The sequence below is a fragment of the Cyrtonyx montezumae genome, unplaced genomic scaffold (assembly GCF_038088225.1).
Source record: "Cyrtonyx montezumae isolate F1298 unplaced genomic scaffold, pur_monq_1.0 scaffold_1, whole genome shotgun sequence".
Taxonomy (NCBI): Eukaryota; Metazoa; Chordata; class Aves; order Galliformes; family Odontophoridae; genus Cyrtonyx; species Cyrtonyx montezumae.
Window position 1 is genome coordinate 21,928,673 of NW_027071825.1, and position 23,589 is coordinate 21,952,261.

The following is a 23,589-nucleotide window of genomic DNA, read 5'->3' on the forward strand; positions in this document are numbered from 1 at the left end:
TATTCTTTTAAAAAAATGTATAGAAGTTGTTGTCTTTTTTTCAAGCCTAAGTGTCTACATCATGTTCTGGTTTGGAGATTTACTGTGGAAGCACAGATTCAGATTGCAATTTCAAACTTATGCATAATCATGAGGGTGAGAAACTTTCAAGTATAAAAGCTTTGCTCTAAGAAGAGCACCAGGTATTGTGAGACTTGATGTAATGATACACAAATAATTGAGTTGCCTTTATTCTCTTTTTGCGGTGTTTATCAGCAAGCATGGTTCTCCGTACCCCAGCACTGGCTGTGTTAGTGCGTGAGCTAACGCTACCTTTTAGGGCTTATTGTACAGCTGGGGGCTGTGATAGCAGAACTGGGGTGCCCTGCTGCTTCCATCCTCATGGAGCTGTTTGCTTCTCTCCTTCCTCATCTTTTTGCAGAAAGTCCTTACTCTAAAACTGGCTTTGTTTATGGGCTGCTCGCTCACAGCCTGTTCTCATTTACAGCTAAGGTTCCTGGAAGACCATTACCTACTGGGTTCCCTGCTCTTTATTTTGCTGCCTGGGTGGCTGTCAACGTGGCTAAGGGCTGGAGTGCCTTTAAATCCTGATGGGAGCTAAAAAAAGGGTTCATGTTCTAGCCAACCTCACATGGTCCTGCAAGACCCCAGTCTTCCCTTTGCCATTCCCAGGCCTTCCCTGGCACTGCTGGTGAGCAGGCTGCTAGCTGGGAAGGAGGGAGCAGTTTGTTACTTGTTGCTACTAGATACCAAGAGCAGGGTACCAATTTTAACTGCAGCCAGAGGGCAGAAAGCAGCACTCGTAAAGCAGTCAGAGTGCTCAGGCTGCAGAAAGACCACCCCAGGGACACAGCTTGGCTTGTTGGTACCCAATAGCATGCTCTGTGTGAGCTGAGGAGCTGCCAGCACAGGCTTCCTTAAAGGTCCACGTAAACAACTCAATTATTACAAATACACAAGTATAGCCCTCAGGCACTGATGTCTGCCTGACAGCCCCACCTAATTTTCCCCTCTGGACTACATGCAGCACTCTGAGTAGTTCTGGCACCTGCTGAAACAGTTTTTCTCTCCCTGAAACCAGACACCAGCAGTGGTTAATTAGCACATCCCAGATTGGCACAGGTTAATACAGCTTCACTGAAGCCCATGAAGTTTCATGGAATTTTTCCTGCCCTGGCTCTGAGTCATTAATAGGTATAGTTCTGACTATTTTTATGCTTTTCAAATTATTATTTAGATTACAGAAGCAATTATCAGTGTAATTTTTTCTGGTTTGAGGGGTAAAAGCTTTTTGCTGTAGTAAATTATCGGGCAGAGGGTTTTTTCATGTGTTTTTGTGCTTTTTTTGTGTGGATATAACTAAACTGGTCATCAAGTTTGGCTGTGGGAGAGCCAGCTCTCACACAGCCCTGTTTCTGGGACAATGCGTCTGTCTACATCTTGAGACACACATCTAAAATGTGTGTACTTTTATAAGTTTATATTTACATATACTGTTATACATACATAAATGCTGCTTTTGATATACAGTTGTAGTAGAAAATGATGTAGTGAGGTTTTTCCTTATTCTTGAAGAAGTGGATTCCTACAGAAGTGACTGCTGTAGGTATGCATGAGCCAAGCAGGTGAAGCCATGATATGAGGAGTGTGGTAGAAGTAGCTGGAGCCAGGATGTGACCAGACCTTGAGTTCAGAGAAGTCGTGAATGAAACCCTGACATCGTTACTACCTGTGTGACTGTTGGAGGTGCTGGTTTTGAACATTGACAAATAGAAAAATCAAGCGGCCATGCTGTATGGATGACCAGACTCCTGCTAAGGTGTGCTTGCTCAGCTGGCAGTCAAGTGTTACCTCTACATGTGCCTTGCAGCCTGGAAATGAGGCCCTTTTTGAAGCAAAGGTCTTGAGCAGGAGCAGCTGTGCTGCTGCACTGTAGGTACCTGTACTTCTTGGCTGGGTGCTCCAACAGCAGTGCTGCTTCATTCTGGCATCTGACATGTCTAGCCACGCATGCATCTTGCCCTGTCAAAGATAGGGAGCCTAGTTTCTATGAAAGCATCAAAGCTTTCAAGCTCAGAAGGTTTTAACTACTTTAGAAGCACTAACTTGCCTTGTAGGTTAAGAGCTAATAGCTTAAAACTAGTACTGTGGAGATTGCACTCGTAAGAGTGGTTACTGCAGGATACCTCACCCAGATCAGTGTGCATGCAAAACAAGCAACAAAAGCAGCTTTGTATCAAAATAGTTTATTAAAAACAGTAAGACTTCACTGAAGCTTGCTGTCTTCAAAACAGAACTGACATTGTTGCAGTATTCAACACAATCATAATCCATATATAAATATAATACTGTATAGCTCCTGTTTGCTCTGGCTGGGCTTTGCCCTCTGCCCAGCCTCATGCAGCCCTGCTGCCATGCCCAGCCCTGCAGGCTCAGCTGCACAGCCCATTCCTCCTGGAGCAGAACCAGCTGTCCCCCTCCTTGCTCAGCAGTGAAGGTGGTAGTAGTGCCTGCAAACCACACGTAAACCCAGTACATCTCTTTGCAGCCTGTGTCAGCTTACACAACTGCTGTTAAAACACTGAGTGACTGATGGCAGCAGTATTGGTTGATGTTCAGGGGAGAAAAAAAATCTATACATGACTCAAGTTCCCAGCACTGCTCAACTGCACAGCTTGTGCTTCCACTGGCAGAAGGGCAGCTCTGTGCTGACCTGCTGTATAATATCACAGCTGTGACAAGGGCCTCACGCTGCACAGCTCAGTTTGGTGCACAGAGGCACCTTCACTGCAGCACTCCAAGAAGGGCATCACCAGCCTGGTGCACTGCTGCCAGCCACAAATGCCCTCTGATAATGTCCTTTGCCATCAGCTTTGTACCAAGTCAATATCAGTTCTTGCACCGTGGCAAACCAACTGAGAGTTCCTATCTCAGTTTCTCATGTTGGGATGCTGCCATGCCAGCTCGGTTCCTTTGGTAGACAAAAAAGGATCTCCTTGCTCTGCACTCATGTCCCCTGGGCAGCTCTGGTGATGGAGGGCTTCTTGCACAGCTCCTGATAGAACTCTGATTCCAGAAACCTGGGATATGAGTTGTTCTCCATGAGGCTGTAAACTCTCTTCTGGGCTGCACTGAAGCAGGTGTGCGTGGCTTCCTGGAGGTTCTGTGCTATCATGTTCTTGGTCTGGAAGTCAATGTTTATCTGAAATGCAAAGAAAGGACGTTTACTTCTGAGAATTGAATTCCAAAAAGCACAGCACTTCTGAAGAGGTTGAGTCCTTTCACTGTGGGGTTAAATTGATGTAGTTTCTTTTAAATTATTTCTTTATTATGGAAATCTGGAGTAATTTGGATACTGCTTTTCAGTGCCAAACCCAAGCATTACATGTGTTCAGTGAGGCTGATTATTTTTTCCCCAGCTAAGATGGAAACTCTGAAATACTTTTGTGCTATTTTCCACCCTGGTGAAAAAAAGGCAGTCAGGGAAGGGTTGTGCATAATGCATATGTGGCATTTGTCTGACAAGTTCAGAGAAATGAAGTGGGGCTGAACGTTCATAGAAACAGGGTAGTGATGTTTATGTGCTTCCCCTACCTCCTTTGGAGCCTCCTTTTCAATGAAGTCATTGTAGATTTTCTTTGCCTTCAGTGTCAGCTTCTGGGGGGACTTGGTTTTCTTGAAGTCCTCACATGCCAGCCAGAACTCGATGTTCTCTTCGCAGAACTCAGACTTCAGAAAAGCTCGGAAAGCAGCAACACCATCTAGGGAAAAGGGGGGGAAAAAAAGCAAACACATCAATTAAGCATCTCAGGCATCTTGAATTTACTAATTTGTCACATCTGTTCCTACTGAAATATTCTGCTGTAGTTCTGGCCCTTTCTGGAATGTCACAGCAATAAGAAATCTACACTCATGTATGCAAGCAAATTAACACTAACAGTTTGGCAGGCTTCAACTCAGTCAATTTTACGTAAACACAAAACTGAAAGTTGTTTCTAGTCACTGTACCCTTATCATACCTGCAGATATACTACATTAAAAAAAATCTCTGGATGGGATAGTCCTCGTTAACCTTTATGCTGGAGCAAATACTTTAGACAGCACTACAAACCCCTGGAACGCTTTTGCAATGGAAAAGATGACTCAGAAGTTCAAAGACCAAACGGCAATATCAGCTCTCGGTCTTTATTGCTGTGCTGTTGAGTGCCTGTAGAGCTCCAGCAAAAATGCTCCCCTCAAAAAAATCACTGAACTTCTGCATTACAGAATCACTCCTGAATGATGAGAATGCATTTGTCTTGGATAGAGAGCATAGTGAAGAACAGTGCTTTGCACTTTTGGCAAAGCCAGGCTATATAGGTAAGGTCTAACTACAGAGCCTACAGCTGCGATTCTCCATAGTGGGGAGCTCTGTTTTAATACTACTTCAAGGAGCAGGGAACAGCACTGACATGCAGTGAGGCATTCTCTAAAAGACACTGTGCTCCCACTGCTTTGTTCTTACAACCGTTAGAACCGTTCAGCCTGAAGACCAACTTACATTTGTTAGCAAGCAGTTCATCGAAGGCTTCTGACCACAGCCGGGCTTCCTCGGGGGAAGGTCTGTGTGAGGCAGAGAGCAGAAAACGTGAGACCACCGCTCCAGGTTTGCTGCTTATTCCGTGCAGCTCTTGAGCTATCTAATGCCATAACTCACCTGAAATAGGTGTGGTGCTTGCCCACTTTATTGGACTTCATTTTGCTAGATCGGGAAGAGTTCTGCAGGAAGTAGCTCAGCTTCTTCTTCCAGTCTTTAATGCTGGAACAACAAAGAAGCGCATTTTACAACAAAACCGTCGGCCGCCAACCTCACCCCAGTACCGAGAGCCGCCCTTACGGGCTGCGAGGAGGAGAGAAAGCCTTCCCCTCGGCTGAGCCGGCGGTAGCACTCACATGGTGCGCTTCATCATCCTGCCCTTGTCCGCCTCGTCCAGCTCTGCGCGCCGCCGGCTGCCCCGCTCCATCCGCCCGCCGTCCTGCGGCAGCACCGGCAGCACCGCGCCCCGCACCGCGCCCCATATAGTGCCTCCGCCCCGCCCCATATAGTGCCTCCGCCCTCTGCTCCGCCTGGTCTGCGCTCCGGTATTGATTTATTTCGGCCCGCGTGGTGCTGCCAGCTAGCGGCCGCTCTAGGAGAAGTTTATCCTACGAAAGAGGGATGGTGCAGGGTGCCCAGGGCGGTGGTGTCGCCATGCCCGGAGGTGTTCCAGTACCGCGCAGATGTGGCACTGAGGGTCATGATCAGTGAGCATGGGCTGGAGTTGGACCTGAGCTTTCTTTCCAACCTTTATGGTTCTAAGGCAACTTTTGTTACGTCTTTGGACAGCGGAGAGAAAGTAGCATTTCAGGTTAAAATAAAACGCTGAATGCAGAGCTGTGAGGTTAGATGGCTTGGTAGTACTTGCTATAACATCTGGTTTAAAAAGTACTTAGATTGAATTTTGTTTGCATTAATACGTGCGTTAAGTTTACATTCTTACTGCGCTCCTAAAGTGAAGCTATAATTGTTTTTTCAGTGAGGATGAAACTTCACCAAATAGTTCCTCGCTGCCTCATGCTGTGCTGCGTGCTTTCTGGTGCTGACCCTGACCTTTGCTGGGACATTAGTTAAACATTTGCATGACAGAAGATGTTTTCCATGCATGATTTACAAAAAAGAAAAAAGGGAAAAGCGTCTGACATCAAACCATGCCATCAGTGTGATGCTGCTGATGTCAGGTGTGTGAGGCAGTTTGCACTGATCCACTTTTGGGGTGGCAGAGGAGCTTGGTTCTGCAGGCAGTGCCATACACATGCAAAGTGAGGGAGCACTCTCATCCCTGCCCCATCTCACCCTGCCTCTTGCTGACGTTATTTTGAATATTTCCATAATATCTGATGGAGCTGCTTTCCACAAAAGCCTCAGTGTGTGGTGCTGCTGAGTGCTCCTATCCTGTGTGGATACGACCCATCTGCAGAAGCTTGGGTGCACTGGCCTCGGTCTGTCTGCACAGCAAGGCTGAGGGCTGCTGTAGGCAGAGTGCCAAACCTTTTCCTTTACGTGCTTCTGAAGACTTAATCTATTCCTGTAACTGTAATCTTGTTGTAAAGAGGCAAGGCCAACGGAAAGTGTGGGGGGGGAGCCTGCAGCCTGAACTTGCTGCTCGAGTCAGTGAGAATTTAGCTATTGCCAAGTAATGAAATCTGATGTCAGACATTAATGACACAAGCTCTCACCCTGGAGATCACACTTCTCTTTGCAGAGGCTTTCTTGAGAATGTTCTGTTCTTTTTCTGCTTATACGATTCCTGCTAGCAGCAACGATAGCGAGATGCACAGAGAGCTGTAACGTATGCAATAAACATCCAGGGTGGAAGATGTTTTTTCCATCTTAGTTACGTTATGTGTTGCAATAGCTCTGCTGATCTTTTCCAAGTCCCCAGAGAGCAGTGGTTCTCACTGCGTAGTTTTTAAATCTGTGTCTGCATTTGCTGAAATGCCAGTCCTTGCTTCTTCTTTTTATAGAGAAGATTTGGAGGATAGGAAAGAGCATACAAAAAATGGTAGCAAGAGTTGTAGCCAATTTTCAATATAGCCAAGAAGAGAGAAAATGTTTTTGCATGGTGGCTCAAACTATACGATGGAGTAAACCATGGAGTTATTGCTTTCCTGAACCCCTGTTGTCTTATTCCTGCTTTTTGTTATCCACAGACATTAAGATGCATCTATTCATTACAATTGCACTCTTTCTGATACTTGTGTGCAAGAGAAGGTGTTTACTCAAAGCATTAGTCTGCTTCTCATTCTGCTGTTTGCATTCTGACCCTCCAGTCCCTCTTACAACTTCAGCGGTATGCAGTGTGTGTGACTGCTGGTTTTCTAGCTGTTGTCTGATGAATTGCTGGAGGCTTGCTGAGGTCAGGTTGTTGCTCCCTGACGTGGGTGCTGTGCTGCTTTGCCCTGCACGATTTTCCAGTCATAAAGCTGCAAACCTGTGCATCACAAGAAGTCACTTCTGGGCCTAAATTTAGCACTACTGTGGCTCAACCCTAAGACTGGAGCAATTAAGTGTTTGGTCTTTGCTAAATAGCAAATAAAATATATCTTGTTACACATGGATCTCATTTCACTCAACTCTCTGTCTGAGTAATGTATAAACCAGACAGAGCTCTGTGAGCTCTCATCATCCCCAGCTGTTAGCCACCTTGTTTTACATAAACAGCCATGGGAGTTTATAAAACTTCTAAAAATAGAGCTGAAATTCCACAAAAAGTGGATAAACCAGGACAATATGCCTTCTTGCAGCACTGCTGTTATGCAGACTTATACGTCCGTCACAATGACATTGTCAAAACAATTTGAATTTGAGGAGCAGATTCTGATTCCTTTTCCTCCCACTGGCATTGAGAAATCTTGGCTCTCAAATGTGAGATGGTCAATGACAGGAGCTGGGTGCTACCCTGCTGCTGGGTGATCTGCTTTGTCCTTCATCAGCAGCTGAGCAGAGCCCACTGAAACCGCCTGCCTTGCAAAGGACAGGACATTCTCATATCCCTCACCTCTTCTGTCAATACCAAAAACAAACAGCTTAGCAAGAAGCAGTGTATTTTTAACAATGAAATTTTCTTTGCTGGCACTAGCTGGCTTACACTGTCTCGGCTGCAGAGATGTGATTAATCTTGTTTGCTGTTAACCAGGTGATGCGAAACAGTGTCTCTGTGTTTTGTTGGAATTGCAGTCCATTTTGTCCCCCTCCCCCCCCCCAATGCAATGTTTGTTAAACTGGGTGTGCAGGGGGAGGTCAAACAATCATATGTTTGTTAAATCTGGATGTGGACATTGTCCTATTATTTGTGAGTAACAGTCAGCGCACGGTCCTTTAGGTGATTATCTAATCCAAGTCAATGAAACTCTTTTAAAGTGTCTAAATGTCATTAGTCAGGCACAGGGCTAGAAAGTCCCCGTGACTTATAAATCAATCCCTTCCTCATCTCCTACAGGTGAATGCAGTCAGGAGCACAGTGGTGAGCAAGCTGAAGATTAGGGAGGAATATGAAAAAAATGGAAGGCTTGGTGTTTTAAATATAATTATTTCATCTGGACCAGAGAGCAGCTGAGTGAAGGCTGCCCCCTTGTCTGCAGCCTGCTTACCATACTGACAAAAACAATCCTTCTATTTGATAAGGCAAGCTCCCTGAAGGCAGAAAAGGCCAGAAGGAAGAAGGATTCCTTTGCAGTGTAAGTGGTCCCACATTTATCCAGTGGCATCCTGACCTACTCCCATAGAGAAAGCAGTGAGACAAATCAGTGAAGGATAGATAGAGTGATATTTGTCAGCTTCCACCGAGCCTCCTTGACAGGTCCATGAGCACACTGAAGAGGTGAGAGCATAGCAAAGAGGTAAGGCTGTGGCCAGGGCTGGACAGGGAGTGCAGAGTGCCTCAGCCTGGGAAAGAGCTGCAGATGAGTAGCTTGGCAGATTACTCTCTTACTAAATGCTAAGTATTGCAAAACTGTGTCTTAATCTCCCAACTTGCATGCATTACTTGGCGGAAGATGCATTGTTCTCCTGGAACACTTTTCTCATCAGCTATTTGTTCAGCACTCAGATAGGACTTCAGAAGAAAGCAGCTCAGAGCTGACTCCAGGTGTGTCATCCTGTGTGGAAAATAAGGATCCACACTTTTAAATTGTGTGAATGGAGATGTGAAGTCGTTTCTTGCATTTAAGGGAAGATCAAGCAAGTAAAACTCCCCAGAAGTCAGTAAAGCAATGCTCTGCTGTTTTTCCAGCACTAGGCTCTTTCAGTGTTTCACTGCCACGGCAGACAAGTCTTACCTGTAACTTTGCATGGAGACATGCTTTCTGTGTTGCTTATGGTGCTGGCAATCAGCAGCACGAGTTTGCTCACTTTGATAGATTTTGCCCAGAAACCTAAGAGGCTGCACCTAACTTCTGACTGTGTTTTGATACGCTATATTTAGCACTGGTGTTGGTTGGCTCTGTGTTGTAGCCTTCAGGTGGGAGCTCCCCAGAGTCTGATTTCAGCATCATTGATAAATGAGAGCAAGAAACCTGAATTAAGGTTAAGCTTAGGCATCCCCAGTTGCACAGGAGGGGCCTAAAGGTTTCCCATGACCATCCACAGGCATTCTTTTCATCTCTTGGTGCAACCTGGCTGGTCAGTGTTGCCTTCCTGGCTGCCAGCTTCTGTTTGGAGAGAAGCAGCTACCACACATCAGGTGCCTGTGCTGTGATGTTAGCTGCAATTTCACCTCATCCTTTAACTAACCTTTTCTTACTATCAGATAAAGTGACTGTGTAGCAGCTCCGTAATTCATGCTTTGAAACAGGCTCCTTCTCCACATTTTGTGTATGTGTTCCTCTGAGGTGTGTTGTTCTACAGTTCAGGTTCTGAAATGGTAAAGTTATTGTACAGTTAACATAGAACTGGTGTTGGTGTGTTTTTTTTAATTATTATTTTTATTTTAAATCAAGTTGTTTACTTAATCTCTTTGCTTTAAATAAGTTTGGCTTTTTGGTAGCTCTCCAACCCAAATTGTTCTTTGAAGACTAAGACAACATTCCTGGCAAGACTGGAACTTAGGAAGAACTGGATGAGATGGCTCAATTCTTTGGGATATACTCAAACATAACAGGTGAATTACAAGAAGAAATAAAAATAAAAAAAGTACACTGAGGAAATCACTCCCTGCATGTTCTATACCAAAATCCAGTGAACAACTAATGCTAACAATATTAACTTTCATCCCTTTCATTTGTCTACAGAATAAAGAAGAATCATGTCCTCTGTTTATTACAGAATGGAGTTATTCCTCTCTTGCATGCTATAAGGTTTTCTTTACTGTAGATAAATAGTGATGCTGTACTCTGCGTACAGTAGGCACCTGTGAGAGATTAATTTCCTATCTGTGGACAAGCCTCTGAGGAGTACAGTGCACTTGTTACGGGGATAAAAGGAGTTGATAGTTCTAACAAGAGGTTCAGTTTAAAGTCATGCATGTCTAGAAGCCAAATAAGGAGAGCAGTTATGTAAATTACTTACTAATGTGCAAGCACACAAACATATGAAAGAAAGAATAGCCACTGGAAGCTGCCAGGACTTTCAGCATCTCGGGTGTATGTTCCAGCATCATTCAATTAAGGGCCCATTCTGATATACCCAGGTCAAACAACTGCTCTATTCTCATTCTTTCCATCACTCACTCAGAAGGAGCACTGAGTTTATTCAAGGCACTGTGTTTACTGCAATGGAGAAGAACATCAGGCAACAAAATAACACAAAAGGTGCTGAAGCCTGAAACCTCAAATTTCTGCAACTACTCCAAAACTGGAGCAATTCTGGGACTCGGTGGAGAGGATGCTCAGCATCACTGCTGACTGTTAATTAGCTGGCTGATGTCCATCTTTGCTGGACTGATGGGATCCGTGCTTTGTGGAATTATGTGCCTTATGATTACCTTCAGCTGCATGGGCCATGTGAGCAGTGTAAATGAGAGTGTTAACTTGATATATGCACCAAAAAATACGACATTTACTCTTGTAACTGAAAGAGAAAATTGGAGTGTGTTTGTGAGAGGGGAACAGCAAATGAAACAAGGATGAATGCAGCCTCCTTGGTTCATAATGTGCTGTGTGTTTGGAGAAATCAGTGAGGGAGATTTCCAGTATATCTCCCTGAGCAGAGAAGGGAGAGGTTTTTGTCTGCTGCCTTAGCTGTGTGCTCCTCAGTGCCTAACGTATTCTCAGCTCTCAGGGGTGAATTAAAATGCTGGAAATAGGAACTTTTGGCTCTCTTCAAATTTCTTCCAAAATATGGAAAAAGTCTGTATAAGTATGCAGAAAATATTGTATGAACTGAATACTAACTTTGTTTTTGATAAGAAACTGGACTGACGTTAGAGACAGATGCTGACATAGTTTTTGGCACCAGTTTCTTAGTACCATCTTCACATTGCTGCCGCTAAGTGCTAAGAACATAATTTCAGTCACTGGTGTGGCTTTGCCTAGCTGACTTTATTGTGGCCTACAATACAAAGGTTTGATTTTATTTTTAATAAAGAAAAAAACACCAGAAACTAGTATCCAGTTGTTTTTTTTTACTTCCCTTTACATAAACATAGTGTACCTGGATTAGATCCGTCTTACGTATTTCAGAGAGGGGATGGAAATGGAGAATGAATATATGTTGGTAGCCTGTTTATTCTGAGTTGTAGCTGCTGCATTTCTGAGGGTATTGCACAACTGCTCTGTATCCATCATACAGCCTTACTGCTTTGAATATGTTCCTACTGAATCTCCTGTCCGTATCATTTAATTTGCATTTATTGAAACTAGGAAATTTGGAACTGAAATAAAAAGGGTATTTTATTAGCGCCCATAACAACTAAGCTACCTTTGTTTTCTCTGTCGGTGTGCATTTGCATTTATAATGGTACCACTAGCCCCAGCTCTGTCTCTGATAGGCTTTTTGTATTGTACTGTTGACTGGGAAATCACCAGCTTATTTCACTAAATCCCTATCTTTTTTCTCCCTCTTGGACACAACACTATTTTGGAAAATGAAAAACAAACAAATAAAAACAACATGGAGATCTAAAACCAGGCTTCTATTTCCCTGTGCACCCACAATATTCCACTGTAGCTTGTAGAATCTGTTGGCAGACTCACACAGACGCTCATCTGCTCAACCTCTAAATCACAATCTATGGCCCATCAGCAGAAAAAAAATATATTGTGATTTGCTCAAGTTCTACTATATTTTCTGGCTTTAAGCTGTTTCTTTATATTTTTTTAATGTATTGGGCTACCCAAGGTTTAGTCATCAGTTCTCCCATTTTTGTGGTCTGTATCGTTTCTCTTTGCTTCAGTATCTTTTAATTATAGAAAGTTGTTACACCATGCATCAAGTGGCAGGACAGTAAGAATTGGATCTATTAACAGTGTTAACAGGTTGCAAGCTCTTAGATTGCCTGCAAATATTGTAGTTCTTGTCCTGTTTCATTGTTTGCTTCTTTAGAACATATCGTATCTCTTGGAATGTATACAATTTACCTTGATAGAGGATATTCTTGCATAATAGCAAGAATAGTAATTTTGGGCTGCTGTTGGATAAATGTGACTGAGCTTTGTGGTTGGAATGCTGCAGAAGAAAACCTGTGTGAGACAGAGACAACACATCTGCAGAGCATGTGGCAAGGTTTTTAGATCAGTTTAGTTAGTACTGCATGATGTTTAAGTCATAGGCAGATAGGTTCTTAATTCTTCGTTGTCTTCTGTGTGTCTAGGCTGATACACCTTAGTGGAGTAGCAATTATCCTCTGCCCCTTCTCTCATCTTCGCTTGCTATTAATTAGCAGGAGTTCACATGATCAGGGACATCTCTTCCTCGGAGATACATGAAGCCTTTGAATATTTTCAGCTGTCTGCTAAAAACAATTGCTGCTTTGAAATAGCAACTTTTTTTTTTTAAACAAACTTTCTGAAAGCATGCTCAAATGGAGGTAAAATTATCCACATTTACAGCAGAGTGCAATTTGGACTGGAATATTCTTGGAACGATAACAGTATTTTATGCTTTTAGGAATTTAGGATAATTATAGAGAGAGCTCTGACCACTCTTTTCTGTGAAACCATTTTCAGGTGAGTGCCCCACTGCAAAGAGAAATCCATTTGTGCTGTTTACTTTGCTGCAGTCACTCTCTGTTCAGCCATTACTTGGTTGGTTTCCTAGACAAACCTAGCTGCATTTCTGCTGTTCCTTATCTCCACAATACCATCTTCCATGGCCTTACAAGACCTTCTCCATTTTCTAGGCACACACTTTGTGAAATTCCAAAGCATTTTTGCTCCTTGTGGTTTCTTTGTCCATTTTTTGGGAGGAGCAGGCTGGCATACTGCTGTTGATGAGCAATAGATCTTTAAAGATACAATTATGGGCAGGAGCGAGGAGAAAGTGCAAAGAAGGGAGATTACAAGGATCAAAGGAATAAAACATTTGCCTTGCAAGAAGAAAAGGGCTAGGACTGTTCAATCAACTGACTGGGGAAGGTAGAGGGAAGTTGTGTTTAGGGTTTACAAAATCAGATGGAGGTGAAGTGAAAACCAGAATGGGAACCAATCATCAGCTAGCGAGTAATTAACTTCTAAAACTTGCTTCAACAAACTGCAGTTTTCTCTGCAGAGATGAGACGGTGACCAAAAAGTTTGAAAGGAGATTCAGTAATTTCATGGGCATCAGGTCCCCATGCAGATGCTGAAAAGGACAAAGATCCTCCGACATGCCAAACACAGTTGTGAATGCTGAAGAACTGTGAGAGGAACAGAGTAAGAAACAGTTCTATTTCTTAAGCTTTCTCCATTTCTTCTTCTGGTCACATACAGCTGGGCTACATCAGGCATTACTCTGACCCCGTGTCATTTCATGTGTCCTTATGAGACCACAGCATAATTAGGACTTAAAGCATTTACCCCTGAAAAGCCTACGATTAAGGACCTTGTATATGCACAAGATTTTGCTAGGCTCAGGCCGTATACTTTATTTGGTTAAATAATACCATGAGCATTTACATGGCTGTATAAATAATCGCTTCCAGTTAGGGCTGTCAGCTGAGCCAAACTAGAGATTTGAAGTGCCAAGGACTTAGTACATCTCATTCTAATTTTACCCTGGCTCAAAGTATGTTTAGAAGATGAGGTACAGATAAAAATCAGATAAGCAAAATTATTTAGTGTTCTGTCACTTGTAAAATGTCTATCAGTTAAAAATAAAAGGTGCGAAAAACGTGTTAATCTTTTACAAGAAACAAAGCCATATCTAAAGGCTGGATTAGGAGGCTGTGTTTTAAGTGACAGGAGACAATTGCAAACAGTCCACATTGGATGTTGACAGTGATCTCGTGATGTGTGGATTGTACATGCTTTACAAAGAGATGCTACCTGCAGAACAAGAGTCACGCGTTCTCTTAGCAGTAGCTAATTACCTGGAAGATGGGAATAAAAACATGAATGACTAAACTGAGTACAGGAGCTGTTTGGAGATGTTCCAGCTGAATGGTTTGCTGTTAGAATATGCTGATTTTCCCAGAGGAAAACACTTTGGAATATCTAGTATCGATGAAGTTATCACTTGTGCTCCCTCCTGGCTGTTCTTCCACTGTGGCAGGACTTTTGGTGGTCTGCCAGGTGGATGGTGTAGAGCTGAGCACTTTGTCCCTTCCTCTGCTGCATTTGAAGGGTCTTCTGGCTGGGGCAGGCGCACAGCTCGCTCAGCTCTCCCACAGGGGGTGCACATAGACACTGACCATACTCTTTTCAGTTGACAGAGGATCATCCTTCCCTTAGTCTGAAAAACTGTCTGATGGTATGCAGTAATCTTCCTCCTTAATTTGTTTACGAAATGGGTCTTGGGGCACAAAGGATGCTGAGATATTTTCATATGCACAAAAATTTATTAGGGGATTTCACAGATGATCAAGTGCATCGGAGCTAATCATGAATAGTATTTTGGGAGAGGAAGAAAAACAACAGTTAAGAGTGAGAGACAGAAACAGAAAAGTGAAAAAAAATGGTAGCCACCAAAGAAGAGGTGTGACATCCCTTTTAAGAGTCACAGGATTATGCTTTCCTAGTGGTTTTTCACGTCTGGATGATTTTGTATTAGCCTGTTCGTTCATTAACCGGGAATACTGCATAAGTTATTTTAGTGGTTTTCCAACCATGAATATATAAAGGGAAGGCCAAAGAGGGACAAACAATGTGGCAATACTCCTCATCAGAAAATCGTTTTTTATTTCAGTTATAATGTGTGTATGACTTTGTTTTTGGCTCTGAGGTGAACAGTTTCTCCATCAGACAGATTTATTTGGTGCCTAGTAATTTACATTTGTGTTTAATGAATGTCAAGACTTTGCAACATACAAGGAAGTAGAAATGCTGAGCTCAGCAAGTCATATTCCAGTCAGAAATATCAGCCGTGGACTTGTTCCTGCTGGAAGCTGAGACAAGGTATTACCCCAAAGAGCAACAGAAAAAACACTTAGGATTGTTTATCAAAGCATAAGGACAAACTGACTGCAATTCTGGGAAATCTGTATTCGTCTTTGTCTTTTCTATATGAAAACTACTGTACTAATAAGGAAGGAAGAAAGGAATGAGAAAAATAGGGCTATTGCTAGATAATTAATTCTTGCCAAAGTGACAAATATGTTTACAAAACAATGTTTATGCTATGAGAAGGAACGACCATTAGTGACTCTAAACATTAGCCATTCAGTCTCTATAACTCCCAGATGTTCCTGCTGGCAGAGGCCCACTGTTCTTCAGCCCTAACACTTGTGCATCCTTAAAAGGGATGTGGAGTGATGCATCTTCACTTTAGAGCTAAACAGAGCAAATGGTAATTTGCTTCTGTAGGGCGGAGTCTAGCTATTGTTCCTCCATGTGCTCTGCATGTGTTGGGTCTAGCCCTCATATGGCTTCTGGGTGCCATTCAGCTGGTTTTTCCAGTGCTTGCCTTCATTGGGCGTTATACCCTAAGGACCTCCTTTATTCTGGATTGAATCCTATGCTTGGAGATGGGAAAATCTACAAAAGGATTCATAAGGTATAGATGTTTAGGAGAAAAAATATTTTTTATATGCCCTGGGAGATGGTGGAATCACTGTCCCTGGAGGTGTTCAAGAACTGTGGAGATATAGCACTGAGAGACATGGTTTAAGTGTGTGATCTTGGAGGTAGGTGGACAATTGGACCATATGATCTTAGAGGTCTTTTCCGACCTTAATGATTTATGATAAAAATCAAACTAACTCCAGAAAAATAGTAGATTAGTTTCAATAGTTGACCCTGTTCAACATTTTCACAGTTCAAGTGAATCACCTACGTTCTGGGTAGCTGAAGGAAACTGAACTGCTTTTTGTTTCTTTCAAGTCAAAATACAGGCCATAACAGAAGGTGAGGTTACAAAGATGGTATTTATTTTTACTCACACCATACATATCTTATGGATCAAATGACCCCTCTTTCATGATTACTGGTGTATATGGGAACTGCTGAGTCACAGCCTGAACCACTGATTAAGCACCTGGAGAAAAGACCCAATTATCCCTGGGAGCACAGGTGAAAGCAGTGTGGCCAGGCTGCACCCCTCTTAGACCTCATTTAAGGGCTGACTGCCACTGAGGAAGAATCTTTTGATGTCGATTTCTCTTCTGTGAGGTTTTTTCCGTAAGCCTAGATCCCTGGAGATGGGTGAGCATTTTTTTTTATAACACTTTCTCCCCGTGTTAGTTCCTTTGTTATTACAGGTAGCATAAGAATGGAAGCAGTTTTGGTAATTGTTTATTGTTAGGAGAACAATGCTGGGTTGAAAGACTGGAGGTAGTCCCATAGCACAATATTTTATCTGTAATGTTGCTTTTTCTTGTTTTAATTGGGATTCTATAATTGTTTTGTCCTTTAGAATAATTATAATACAGCTAGAAGAAACAAGGTGTTTCTTTTTCTTGTGAAATGTGTCCATTTAATCCTGAAGTTATAGACACTAGAGAAGCAAGTTATTCCTTCCATTTTACAAGTGGAAAGCAGAAATAAGGAAAGACTTTGTGACTGGTGGATTTGAAAGATGTATACAATGTGTAATATTCTTTTGATGTCATACTTGCAGAATACAGTCAGTATAGTCTGTAGCACTTGCAAGATAGCCAGGGTTTAATCTTTAAACAAAAAAATGTCTGTCCTTTCCAGGTTATTTGTACTTTTTTTTTTTTTTTTGACCCTGTTTCAGATAACAAGCTTGTTCCCAAGAATAAGGTAACGCGTGAGAAATGTTGTGGCAGGTATCTTGGTGCAGTGCTATACAGATGTTCAATGAAAGGCTGTCAGCATGGAGCTAGAATTAAGGATAGGACTCAGGAAAGGACAGCTGATAGTAATTTTTAAATGAATCACTGCTGGCGAGCGAAATTGCAATTGTAAGGATGTGTTAATGAGGATTTATGCTTAATTGTAGCTGTTAACCTGGGGTTAATGCTGGTTCTGTAAATATTTTTGCTGGTTTTTGTATGGTCCAGAAGCTTGGATAGCAGGGTCCAATAAGTTACAAACATTTTTCTACATGTATGATATGTGCTGACCTTCCAGGCTGAATATGGCAAGTCAGGGTGGAGCATACATTTCAAAACACGTGTTACTGAATGCTTCATCTTGAGTCTGTGGTGCACTGAGGCTGTTGTCATCAACTTTTAGTGATGGAAGCTCAGTTATAGTACTGGTATGTGTTGTTATACGTAGGGCGCAGTGCGTTTGTGTTGAAGTTGTTTGTTAAAAATATAAGCAATACATTTCTTCAGTTATGGCTCCAGTTCTCAAGTTCTCACATTTCTTTAGTCCCTGGAAAGTGACAGGAAAAGCACAAGCTCTAAGAAGCTTACATCTTAACGTTTTCAGAAGGTCCCGTAGAGAATGCTTTAGCGTTATTTTGCTTACATGCGTGCCAGAATCATGCTAAAATCAAAAGAGATGAGTAGTTTAAGATCTTCCTGTACTGAACATGCTTCAGTATCGTCTTGAAAATGTGGTAAATAAACTTCAAAATATAGTATTTAAAGGCTTTGAAGTCTTCTTCTATTACATGATCCTGTCTCTTGAAGTGCAATACTCAAAGAAACAACTGTCTCGTGACCAGAGTAAAAATAGGAAAGAGAGTAGTTGCCAGAGCGGCTTTTCTAGCAAGTTTCTTCTTGCAAGTTTGCTTAGCATGCTGAACTACCTTCTTTTTTTCTCCAGGTATATTCCAAGAAAGAACTGCACGATATTCTTTCTCTAGCCCTGCAATGGAGGTGCTCGTGTCTCTCCAAGTTCACTCTAGCAATGAGAGTTTTTTAACAGGATAAGATCAACTCTGTTAGAGATAAGTTGTTAAAGGAACAAGTTAAAACTGGGTCAGAAGAATATGCTCACTGCTCTAAGATTTTGTTTGTTAATGTCAAAGTGGAAAGAGGTACCTCAGGAGGTAAATCATCACAGCTATTATTTGCAGACGTTTCCACAAGGGAAACCTGTGCCTGTAAGAATGTAAACGTGTCTGTATCATTTGGTTTCTACTGATCATATGCTTGGGCCTGACTTTGGTAGTATAGATGTTATAGTTTTGTTTTGCTTACTGTAAATGGGTGCCATGAGGTTGCTGAAAATTGAAAAATTCATTGTCATGTGCTATTTTTCTTCTCTGTGCGTAGGATGATAATAAAACCTATCCATAGTATGGAGTTCCTACACAGAAGTATTAGTGCTAAGGTTGCTTAACAAGTCTAGAAGGATGTTTTCCTAACATCAGCTTAAGCCAGTCTTGGGAATGGGGCTTCTCAAAGTCTGATGTCTGTTGTCTTCTTTCCAAAACACATCTGTCATTTCTTTCATGACAGAGTACTAGCTTTAGGAGATGTTCCACAGCCTGAATCTTCTCTCTTTCTCCGTACTAGATGGAAGAGAGTTTATAAAAATTCTTCTTCAGAGGGATATAGTGTGAATAACAGCTCTCTAATACTGGAGTAACTTTGAGAAAATTATTTAGCTTAGTCTTTTTTCCAGACAGCTATTTAAGATAGTAAGTTAATTTACTTTTGCACAAGATGATCATGTTCACCAGATAAATTAGACGATTCCACTTAAGAGCTGTACAGTTTATCTGTAAACAAGAAAAGCACAAGAAGAATTATTTAAAGTGACCTATTTTTTTTTTTTCATATAGCTCTAGGTTCAAAGTCAGAGTGGCCTTTCCAACAACAAGAAAAAAAACAAACATGAAAAGCTTCTTGGTTATGAACTGACTGTTTTGATGAACAGAAATGTTTGAGCTTGGTTTGAGAGCTCAGAAATTCAAAAGCATAAATCAGATACAAGGAACACTGGAAGTTCCATATGAGCATGAGAAACAACTTTACTTTGAAAGTGGTGGAGCCCTGGGATAGGCTGCCCAGAGGGGCAGTGGAGCCTTCTTCTCTGGAGACACTCAAAGCTCACCTGGATGCTTTCCTGTGTGATCTACTGTAGGGAGCCTGCTTTAGCAGGGGGATTGGGCTAGGTCAACTCTAGATGTTCCTTTCAGCCCCTGCAATTCTATGAATCTCTCTGATATGGACATCACTCCCTCTTTTCTCTGGCTTGGGAAAGTTTGTACAACCCTAAGTACTCTAATTTTCAGCCATTTGAAAACTCCTAAAAACTAACAACTTGGAGAAGGATAAGAATGTGTGTTCTAGGCAATCAGAAATGCTATTTATTCCTGCTGGAGAAGTCAAAGTTGAGGTGCAGCGGGAAGTCCACAGTTAGGGACCCCTTGCCTGTCCTGGCAGCAGCTCCCCATGCTGGAGGAATGCCTGCAGGCTCTGCCTGGTTGAGCCTCTTGCCAAAACATCTTTCTATGGAGATTACTCTCATTTGCCAACCTTCGCTTACCAGCAATGTTATGTTAATGCTTGTGGGTTGATTCCCTAATGAACAACGGTTCGTGGCTACTTTTTATGGCTATAATGAACTTATGCTGGAGACAGTATCTTATTACAGCCTTGCTACAGGCTCTTACTGTTGTCTAATTGCAGACATATTATTAATGGAAACAGAAAAGAAGTATGCTTACCCTAACCTTTAAGAGAATGAGTCAGAAACTTGTGTAAATCATTCAATATAATTTTTTTTTCTTGTTTGTGGTTTCCTGGCTTTGCTGCACTAATTGCAGACATTAGACATATTTCCAGGTAAACTTATCTAAGAGTTCTTACGTTTCATAAGAATATTTTATATTATTGACCAAAGTATTTAATCCTCAGTTCATTAGAATGAGGCTGAAAGACTTTCATAGAAGGAAACCAGTTTTGTAGCAACTTCCTTTGCAGGAGTGTTGATTTACAACCAGCTTTCCAGCAAACCCATGACTAAACCATGGAACTACTGCAGTACTTCTGCAGAAACAGTTGTGCTGTAGTCAGTGAGATCTAGCTGAACCACGGGGACTTCTTCCTCTGTCTGGCTGAAGCAATTCCTGCCTAGCCAAGCTGTGAGGAGTGCAGCTCAGCTGCCAGTACCTGAGACCACATTGAGCTATTAAGACTTGCAGAATATTACAAGAAAGGCAAACTAAAATTTGCCTGGATGGTGTGGGGGTGTTGCCTGTTGCTTCATTACTAGCAAATCATTCCTACAACTGAAATCTCAAAAGAATAGGGTAGGTAGCTGGATACAGATGACACCTTTCCCTAATAAGAAAAGGATGAAAACTGGAGCTAATATCTGATGATAATTTCGGACACAACTGTAAAACAGAAGAGTGGTGGTAGAGAAATAAGGGAGAGAGAACAGTGGAGAAGAGCCACTGAGAAGGTCAGGAAGCAGATGTGTGTTTGAGGAGGGCTTGCAGAATACCACAATGCAAAAGTTTAGAGAGTAGGAAACTGGAGGCAAGTTGTGGAGCACTAAATTTGGCAAGCGGTTTGTTTGAAGATGAAGTTGTCCATTTTATAATGCTTCTATTTACAGCCAGTGTTCGTTACATAGTACTGAAATGAAGATTGTAAGATGAGGGCCATAAGGAACAGTGGGCTCCTGAAAAGCAACTTCTTTTTTTCTCTTAATGGAAATAGTTTTCCACCTTTTTGGTAGGGAAAAGGAAACTTCAGGGAATGGGTGCAGCCTTAGCAAATTACACCAAATACTACTGAAGACTGAACTGATATTTGATTTACATAAAATATAGCAGGAAAAGGTATACAAAATTCTGCTAGACCATTTTTTATGGCTTGGACAGCCCACACTATGCAAAGTTGCTCCTCTGTGTATAATACATTGAGCTGATCTGAAACTGCAATAAATCTGGAAAAGGTACAGTACAAACTGAATGTACCAAACTATGAAATTTACGAAAAATTGTCTTATCTTATGTTCTGTTGTATTTCAGACTGTTTCTTAGTTTAATGCCAGAGCTCAGTTGACAAAGTGTTTCTTAATGAGTAATGAGATTTGGAAAGAAAATATTTGCACAGGCATCAGATGCGCTTTTTGTTCCATCCTCTTTCTCTAAACAGATATTAAGGATTTGCCACAGTTACTGAAAGTTAATACACAAGGTTTTTTGTTTTTTTTACCAAACTTTACAACTGGCAAGACACGTTGTAGCAGTCACATGTAAGGAGAAAATCACAGCAGTTCTTTAAAATCACCCCACTACCAACCAGTATGAACACCTAGCTTTGTCCACAGTAGTTATTCCTGTGCTAAATTCTATCAGCAAAGGGCTCCTCCTGATGAAATTTTTCATGATACCTCATGATGTTAGGAATCAATTCTTAGTCTAGAGAGGTTTATAGTTTTTGCTTTTTCTCCGAGCCCTGAACTTCGTGTAAAAGCTTGCAAATAAATGGCTGGAATTTTAGAAAGGGCGAGGTGACCGAAGATTTAATTAGAACTGTGTGCTTCAGACTTCTGAACTGAAGATCATGGAGATAATCATGTGCAGATCACATCACTCTGTACATAAGCACAGATGAAGATCTAAATTTTGGCAGCTGCATATTGGAGAAATTTGGCACAGGCCCCTTGAAGTGCAGTATAAAAGCCATTGGCAGCTTCTCCAAAGGGTAATTGTAATTGCTGTCTAGTAATACACCTATTTAAAAAAATAAAATAGGGCAGTCTCAGATGATCATATTTTAATCCCTCCTTCTGTACTTCCTCTGTACTCAGAATTGAGCTGGGGTTCTGCAATAGTCCATCTTTCCTGTAAATCCATGCTAAACTAATTAGCAGGCCCAACTGCTTTTCTACTTTTCCCAATATTGATTATACTTCAATGCAGCCGGGATATAGAATGACTGTGGTTTCATTGTTTAAAAGAAAAAGGCAGATTGTTCTCCCAGGGATTCGGAGAACCAGCAGAAGAGTTGTCTTTCTGTTAGTAATCTGCAATGGAATGGCTGCTTCAGTTTTCTTGTTATGGAGCAAATGTCAAGAAGTCTTGCAAATTCAAATTTAACACAATGTTTTCTTTGCGTGCCAAGAATATCTACTTTTAGTAAAATTCAATTTTTCAAACTGGAGCAAAGGATGTATCAGAGAACATTATAGGGAAGAAATAACGGGAAAAATATGCCATATTTTTAGAGGAAGATGTTCACATCTAAAATTAGCCATCTGAGGTATTTGAGTCAGGGTGGCCTAACTTGAAAGAACTGGTAATTCCTGCCTTGCTGCAGAAGCCTAACAGCTCATGAGGCAGCTGCTGCTGATTACTTTTTTTGAATTCCTATTGGTTTACCTTTTAGGACACCTTGAAACAGGTGATGCAGTAACTGGTGTTTGAGCAAGTAATTGCAGTTATATAGAGATGCAGAAGTTTCTGGGAGCTTTGAGTTGGAGAGGGTGATGTATTCAGAAGGGAGGTGTCTTAAATTTTTATGATTAGTTTCTTTTGTAGTGTACTTATCTAAGATGTATAACTGAGTAATAGAGGCAGCAAGAGTTATGCTAAATTGCCTGTTTAATTCCCTAACAGGATATGTGCAATTGAGGCTGAAGCAACTCCTGTAGCAAGCTTCTCTAGTACATAAGACTGGACATCATCCTACAGGTAAGTGCAGTGGGATTCAGTATAGAGAAACAATGATTTAAATAATCAAGCTTAATAAACCATAGTTGCTCAGATTTTAACAGAAGCTTCCTCTAGTTTGGTAATGCATCTCTTTAGGGAGAGGAAAGAGCATTTTGTGGATTTCCTGCATCTTGGATAAATGTCACTTCCTTTAGCAGTAATGGTAGCTGTGTTTCAAAATGAAGGTTGTGAACTCTGCACAGAAGACAAAATTTAGAGCAGCAAAGTCTGAGTGGGTACTATAATGCTGTTCCAAGTATAACAATACCTGGAAGTGATGCTTCTCAGGAGGGGACTGTAGGTAGAAACAGCCGTGCTCTGTACATATGCGAAGGTGCATTACTCTGGTTGTCTTAGGTTCAGTGCGTTAGTCTTGCCTATGAGGCCAGGAACCTCATTCTAGGATTTTTATTATTTATTTTTTGTACAACTTGTGAGCATCTTGGAGAATAGACACGGGCTTGTGTCTGACTTGTTAATGAGTGAGGCAAGCTTGCTTCTTGCAAAGCACTCTAAGGACAATCCATAAGTTTGTTTTAAGGATAAAGTATTTCAGGCCAGAATATGCTGAAGTTCTCTCTTATCGGTTCTGCTTCCTCTTTGTAATCTCAATTATCTTTGATAAGGTTTTGATTACAGTATTTCCCACAACTGGTGAGAAATACACTTGGGGAGCAAGAGTATAGATTTGAACTGCTATCAAGAGCACAGAATGTACTCCCTGCTCAGTAATTTATTAAAGCTAGTAGCACAGCAGGCCTTGCGGAGCTGGTGCTTAGGGTCAATAGCAGCATTTCCCAGCATTATGCTCTTCTGTATTCACTGCTTCAAGCCGGTGTTTGCTCTGTGTCTGAGGAAAGATTGTAGCAGAGCTCTGCTCTTGCCATCTGCTGTGCTCTCCACCGGGG

The 23,589-nt window shown here is 41.7% G+C and overlaps 3 protein-coding genes across 3 annotated transcripts in view; 2 read left to right on the forward strand and 1 right to left on the reverse strand.

The window, feature by feature from the left end:
• Positions 1-23,589, forward strand: part of UCHL5 (ubiquitin C-terminal hydrolase L5) — a 96,524-nt gene that overhangs the window by 56,852 nt on the left and 16,083 nt on the right. The gene's annotated exons all lie outside the window — the stretch shown is intronic.
• LOC136053172 (P-selectin-like) overlaps positions 1-23,589 on the forward strand; it is a 170,835-nt gene that overhangs the window by 11,035 nt on the left and 136,211 nt on the right. The window lies entirely within an intron of this gene.
• On the reverse strand, positions 2,231-5,033 carry RGS2 (regulator of G protein signaling 2). Its single transcript, XM_065743199.1, has 5 exons — positions 4,933-5,033; positions 4,697-4,798; positions 4,541-4,602; positions 3,595-3,761; positions 2,231-3,202 (listed from the first exon to the last, which is right to left on the reverse strand). The coding sequence occupies exons 1-5, from the start codon at positions 5,001-5,003 to the stop codon at positions 3,008-3,010; spliced, it is 597 nt and encodes a 198-aa protein (XP_065599271.1). The 5' UTR covers positions 5,004-5,033; the 3' UTR covers positions 2,231-3,007.

Excerpts from the sequence above, each read along its gene's own strand:
- RGS2 (XM_065743199.1), bottom strand. The coding sequence starts at position 5,003 with ATGGAGCGGGGCAGCCGGCGGCGCGCAGAGCTGGACGAGGCGGACAAG. Across the intron at positions 4,799-4,932 it reads AGGATGATGAAGCGCACCAT|CATTAAAGACTGGAAGAAGA; the intron begins GTGAGTGCTACC and ends TTGTTGTTCCAG. Across the intron at positions 4,603-4,696 it reads AAGCACCACACCTATTTCAG|ACCTTCCCCCGAGGAAGCCC; the intron begins GTGAGTTATGGC and ends TGCCTCACACAG.